Source organism: Diprion similis, chromosome 12, assembly GCF_021155765.1.
Source record: "Diprion similis isolate iyDipSimi1 chromosome 12, iyDipSimi1.1, whole genome shotgun sequence".
Lineage (NCBI taxonomy): Eukaryota > Metazoa > Arthropoda > Insecta > Hymenoptera > Diprionidae > Diprion > Diprion similis.
The window spans coordinates 288,030-294,764 of record NC_060116.1 but is presented as its reverse complement, the minus strand read 5'-3'; the positions used below and the strand labels follow the sequence as shown (position 1 = coordinate 294,764).

At 42.7% G+C, this 6,735-nt stretch overlaps 1 protein-coding gene across 1 annotated transcript; it reads left to right on the top strand.

Annotated features, from left to right (window-relative positions):
- Nucleotides 1–4,856: 4,856 nt before the first annotated feature.
- On the top strand, nt 4,857–6,128 carry LOC124413336. The gene is made up of 3 exons (XM_046893862.1): nt 4,857–4,951; nt 5,035–5,523; nt 5,570–6,128. Exons 1-3 carry the CDS (start codon nt 4,857–4,859, stop codon nt 6,126–6,128), a joined length of 1,143 nt encoding a protein of 380 aa, XP_046749818.1.
- The last annotated feature ends 607 nt before the right edge of the window (nt 6,129–6,735 follow it).

The window sequence follows — 6,735 nt, the reverse complement described above, 5'->3', positions numbered from 1 at the left end:
TGTTTCTTGCTCTTTGCCGCTCGATTTTTCAAATCTTCTTACAACCACTTTTGATCCTCAATCGGAACTGATACCTTGCTGGTTTCCTCCAGTAACGTTACTCGTACATTAAGCTTCCGAGCAAGATCCAATAATCTAAATACGTTATCGTGATTACTCCTGTTACGCGCGCGCACCGGTTTAAGGATCTCGTCGATTCTCGTCATGCGCTCTTCATACGATTCTCTCAAACTATCTAGAACTTTCAGGGTAACAGCATCGTTGGGCTGCTAAGTATCGGCTATGTTACACAATCGTTCACCGTCCAAATCGTACTGGTTGTCCGGAGTGATTTCAAATCCGACGCCTGGAGGTCCATGAATAAATTTTTCACCCCCACCACGGCCCAACTGTCGTCCAAATATATCTATGCTCATCGCTAGGTGGTCACCGACGGAATGACGAATGTATGCCGATCTACCACTAATAAATGATTCCAGCTTCCCGCAGCTCTTCAATAATGGCGACTATTTCATTGGAATGGCTGGTATTTCCCGCAGCATGCGACGCCATTAGTAGTCGAAGACGATCTACAGTTTCATTTGAATCATCCCAGTAGACGTAATCCACTTCTTGCCTCTCCTTTCGCGCAATCTTATTTTCGGGTAAGCTCGACTTTTTTGGCAAGTCGAGATGTTGTGCAATGAAATTTCTATACTTAGCACTTTTTGGATCGTCGCGAAGACTTCCATCGGCTTGGTATCGTTTCCGATGTTCATTTGTCGTCCTTACAATTTTTATATAATTATTCTTGTCCGTATTATTCACAACCGTGGCATTGAGCGATTTTTTGAACAATAATTCGAGTAACCCTGGCGTACTCTGGTAACTTTCATCTCCCACGTTGATCAGATTATCGACGAAACTAATTTGTGAATCTCTAATCATCATACTGTTTACCAACTTTTGAACGCCATATGCTGTATCTAAATCCTTCTTCTTACTTCTGCTGAACATTTTCGAATATCGCGCGACGGAATTCACTGTTTTCCTCACCGGTGTGCTTGTAGTGGAAATTTTACCAAATTCCAGTGTTTTATCGTGTGCATCCTTGAAATCCTCCTCATCATCCATATTCTCATCCTCATCCTCGCCATCCTCGGTATTCGTATCATCTTTTTCTTATTTTTTCATTGTCATATTAGACGGTTCTGTTTTAATTTCTTCTTTAATATGCTGCTGCTGCTGCTGCTTCGAAGTATCCACCAATTTTTGCAACGGCGTTACGAGGGGCTTGAACACCTCCCCCATAACCTGCTCGGTCGTGTCTTTGTCCAACTTGATCATCTCGTGCTTCCGACGTATGACATCGCTTGCTTTCGATATTTAACTCAACGGATCGCTATGCTCACGAATCTTGAAATCTCCATGTTGCCGACTTGATCGTCACATTTGAACTGTGCAAGTTTGCGTTAGTTTATGCTTATTAAGCAGTCAAACCCCCTCCTGTATCTTCCCTCGTTGATTTCACTATCCTTTTCAATTACGACAAAACTTTATTTACCTTCATTCCAGCATGCCGAGCATGAGTCATTAAGTTGTTGATATGTCATGTCAGTGTTCACATGATCGTTTGTAGATATGTTTCAGATTCATTTCATCTTGTCGAAATAGCACCAATAAGTTTGCATTGTCATGCACCAGGTGTTTCGGAATACGTGCATACGTTTGACTAAGATAAAAGCTATCGACGTCGCGATGCCTGCCCATGCTGAAGTAAGCTCTGATATTATCCTGCTTCTCACACGCCACATCGTCAAAAATCATAACAGAGTTAGGGTGGGCCTCTTCTGGTTTGACAACCTGATCGTTCTCACCAGACGGAAAATAGCCCACATCCTGCACGGATTCTAGTAACTTTCCCAAAAATTGAGATTTTGGCTGAATGAGGGATTTTGAATAAACGTAGACATTTTCGAATCTCAATCCGTTGCCATGGGTGATTAGTAGGGTGACTCTCATTTGGGTAATTTTTTAATTTCGATGAGTTCACCCCCTAGAGTGGTTCCAGATTATTCAAAAATAATTTCCTAATTTTTTCAGACTTCCACCTTGACTCTAACACGTACCTCCAAGAGGGTGGATTTCCTCCATTTAAAATACACGTGTTTCGGACACATACATTACAAATATTTTATTGTCAGCGTAATAATGTTTTAAAAAATCTGACACTGCCAGGTTTTAATGGGTATTACCGCTACCCTCAGAGAAAAAATCCACATCCTCATTTCAGACAATCTAAACGAATTACACTTCTCATGAACAGTCAGATTTCAAGTTGTGTAATTCGGTTAGATTGGGTGGTATAGATGATGTGGATTTTTCTCATAGAGTAGCACTAATCTCCACTGAACTTCGCAGTTACAGATTTTTTTCAGACATTATTACTATTATAATAGAATTTTTATTTTTTATGTGTCCGAAACACGTGTATTTTAAACGGCGGAAATTCACCCTCTTGGAGGTTCGTGTTAAAGTTCAGGTAAAAATCTGAAAAAATTAGGGAATTATTTTTCAAATATTTAGAACCACTCTAGTGGGTGAACTAATCGAAATTCAAAAATTACCGAAATAAGTGCCACCCTAGTGATTAGTGAGAGGAGAGCGTTCGTTTTACCACAATTCGATGGGCCGCAAAAAATTGCCCTCACGGTATTTGGTGGTAATTTTCCATGACGTTTCTCTTTCTTCTTCTTTACCCGACGATGTGTTTTGTCGAAATTTGCAACAGGTAGTTTTTCCGTCTGATCTTGAAATCTCATGATGCTCTGTTAACGCGGCAACGAGAACTAAGATGACCGCATATAAATTCATCCTTTCATAGAACTCGTTTTTGTTGCTGTTCGACTATGAAGACGTGCACACGTAAGAGACGCGGTGGTTTTGCTAAACAAAATCATCGATCATCTCCCAGTTGAATTGCACGTGCCTAGGTATCAGTACTGCGGGCCCGGAACAAAATTGGTCAAGAGATTGGCATGCGGTGATCCGGGTATGAATCCAGTGAACGCTGCATGTGAAGATCACGACATTGCATATGCAAGGAATCGAGATATCGCTGTGAGAAATCTGGCTGACAAAGTGCTTGCCGAGAAGGCGTGGAATCGTGTTTTAGCCAAGGACGCTGGTGTGGGTGAAAAAGCTGTCGCGTGGGGAGTCACCAACACCATGAAAGCTAAATCTAAACTCCGTATGGGTTTAGCAAGGAAGATGTCAAAACTTGGAGCCGGTGCGAAGTCACAGAAAAAACCCTCAACGGGTGGGAAGTCTGAACAGCAGAAGAGGACGATAAATCTCAAATCTATCATTAGGGCGGCAAAAGCCTCCATGCGACCAGGTCATAAAGCTGTCGAGTCGGCGGTGGCTCGTGCGGCTGCGCGTGAGGCAGGGAAGAATGTTCGTGTGCCCTGTGTTATACCCGTGCCCGAAATAATTGGCGGCATCCTACCCCTCTCCATTCCAATTTTGGCTGGTCTAAGCGCAACGGGGGCTCTAGCAGGTAGTGCTGCAGGCATAACGGTCAACGAGGCTAGCGCCAACAAACATCAGTTGAGTGAGACCAAACGACACAATGCAACAATGGAGGCGATTGCGTTGGACAAGGGATTATACCTGTGATCCTACCGCAGTGGCATGGGTCTGTAATTACAACTGGCAAAAAACTAACAAAGCTACCACGCCGAGCACTCACCAACGTTGATTTACACAAATACGCTCAAGATATGAGAATTTCACATTTTCGCGGTGTTTTAATGCGGAATGGTCTACCATCATCAGGACCGAAGAAGCAAGAATCTGCAATTATTAATCTTGATGCTAAGAACGGTCCTGGGACACATTGGGTTGCATATAGGAAAAACGGTGATAACGTTGTGTATTTCGATAGTTTTGGTAATTTGCAACCACCTAGGGATTCGATGAACTATCTCGGTGTTGGTAGCGTAAAATACAATCATAGGAGGTATCAGGAATACGATACTGTGATTTGTGGTCACTTGTGCCTCAAATTACTTAAAGGACAGCTATAAAAAGGGCGGTGTCACATGGGCGAGCATCAGTCATGACGGAATCATTGTCGTTAACACTGTCGGGCACCTCGTCCCTGCTAGAGGCTCAATATTTTCCCCCAATCGAGTTATCGTCGACGAAAAACTATGTTCTCGGGCTCGTCGAGTTCATGACATTCAATTCAATACCCAATATTCAAGAGAAGTGTAATAAATTTTACCTGGAGCGAGCGGACAACACCCGGGCAGTCATTACGATACCCACAGGCAGCTACGAAATTGAAGATATCCAAAGTTTTCTGCACAAGGAACCACCTGCCGACATCTCCCTTAGTCTGCAGGCCAGCAACAACGAGCTAAACAGTGAAGTTACGTGCAATCAAGTAGTAGACTTTGAACCCAAGGATTCCATTGGCCGATTATTGGAGTTGAAAGCGGTTGAGCTAGCACGGGACGTTATGCATAAGTCCGAATTACCGGTAGCTATACTGAAAGTTAATAACATACGCGTCGAGTACAACATAACCACAGGGACGTGCATAAACGGGCGTCGGGCTCACACGATTCACGAATTTTTCCCCACCGTCCCATCTTGATATAAGATTGTTGAAGTTCCCGCCAACATTATTCACCTCTCAATCGCTGTACAGTCGATACACAATATACAGCTGCGGATAGTCGATCAAAACGACAAGTTGAATAATTTTCGCGGAGAAACAATAACTGTACGCTTACATGTAAAATCGGTGAAATAATGGGGATTGTATTTCAGACGAAAAAGTCGGGCAAAAGTTATCAAACCGAGACGTCATGGCCAAATATCATCAGTCGTTCAGTACCATTGACGAAGCTGACATCTTTGCCGAAGCTGACACCTCTGAACGCTCGGTTCCTCCAGAGTCCAGGTCTTTGATTACGTGGAAATTTAAGAAAATAAAAATTCGTGTTCGCTGCATCCTGTGCGTGTCACCATGGAGGAAACAATAAGAATACAGAAACCCGTGACATCCAACGAAACGATCGCACACTTTGAGGTTCACGGTCATCAGCCATTTGCATCATCGACCTTCGGGAATAACGATGAAATTCGCATTTCCGTTCAAAATCAGAACGAGTGCGTGCTACCAGAAAAAATCTCCCTGCACATTCACGGGAAAGTTACAAAAGAAGATTATTCCATGGTAGCCACTACAAAATTGGTCAACATGGCTGTTTGCCAAATGTTTGAGGAAATACGTTACGAGTTGAACGGTGTGGAAATTGATCGAAATAAAAGTGTGGGCATCACCAGCATCATGAAGGGATACTTATCTCTCACCCCAGGGCAACAGCATGGCTTGGAGAACACCGGTCGGCTGAGCGTCGCCGATATCAACCTGGCCGATGACGCAGGAAATTTTGATATCTTTATACCGCTGCGTCATCTGCTGGGATTCGCCGAGGATTATCGCCGATTCGTCGTTAACGCTAAACATCAGTTGATTCTCCTACGCACTAACACCGATTTAAATGCTGTACTTCAGGACTAAGGACTCGGCCATTCCCATGAGTTTTTGTTCTCGGGAAACGTACGTGTATCCGATGCTGCCGTCAACGACGCGGCATGTCTGGGCGGTCAAGACATCGACGCAGCTGGAGAAGCCTAGATACGTCATAATGGGATTCCAAACTGCAAGGAAAAACGAAGCATTGAAAAATGCCAACGAATTCGATCATTGTAGAATAAGAGATGTGAAACTCTTCCTCAACTCACAGTGTTACCCATATGGAAATTTAAACCTAGATATTTCCAATAATCAATACGTCATTCTGTACGATATGTATGTCCAGTTTCAAACATTCTACTGCAACAAGGAAGCCGAACCTCTGCTCTCGAAAAGTGAATTTATAAACCGCGCGCCCCTGATCGTCATCGATTGCTCGAAACAAAATGAATCGTTGAAAACCGGACCGGTGGACATCCGGCTGGAATTTAAAGCAAGCGTAGAATTTCCCCAAAACACCGCAGCCTACTGTATGATCTTGCACGATCGAGTCGTTGAGTACAGTCCGATTAGTGGTACGGTGAAGAAATTAGTATAAGCCAATTTTAAGAGTAATATGTTCAATGTAAGGATGTAGAAAATAATATGTATAAGGTTATTTGTTAAATTAATAATAATATGATCAATCATTATATAGAAGCTGCAAAACTAAATGTAATTGAGGAAAATAAAAACATCTGTTCAGTGTATCTAATTGTTACTTTCAAATTTGACATGCTCCTCCCACCACCGTCCCCTAACCGACATCTGGCATTTTTCAATAATTTTTTAAGAATCTTTCATGTGTGACAGATTTATTTCAACAGCTGCATCCAGCATTCATGATGAAATTTAGTATGCACAGATTTATTTACGTTACCACCCACTGCATTCATTATCGGCATGAGCTGAAAGGCTGCATTCCCAGGAATTTTTCTCAAGTGGTCTAGCGTTATCGAACCTGGAGCTTCCCGCCGTCGGAATGGGGGGAACCCCCCCTCAAAACGCCGCCATTGTGTGCCAGAACTCTTATATCTTAACTACTGAGTATTCCATTCCATATGACAAAGTACATCAATGCTTGTATTTTTTGACTGAATAAACGGAATTGCCGAATAGATTTAAGTCTATAATGAATTATGAGCAATAAGTGCAAACTATTACCT

Coding starts and splice junctions, on each gene's coding strand:
- LOC124413336 (XM_046893862.1), top strand. CDS start 4,857: ATGGCCAAATATCATCAGTCGTTCAGTACCATTGACGAAGCTGACATC. Junction 4,952..5,034: donor TCGGTTCCTCCAGAGTCCAG/GTCTTTGATTAC, acceptor GGAAACAATAAG/AATACAGAAACCCGTGACAT. Junction 5,524..5,569: donor GTCGTTAACGCTAAACATCA/GTTGATTCTCCT, acceptor GCTGTACTTCAG/GACTAAGGACTCGGCCATTC.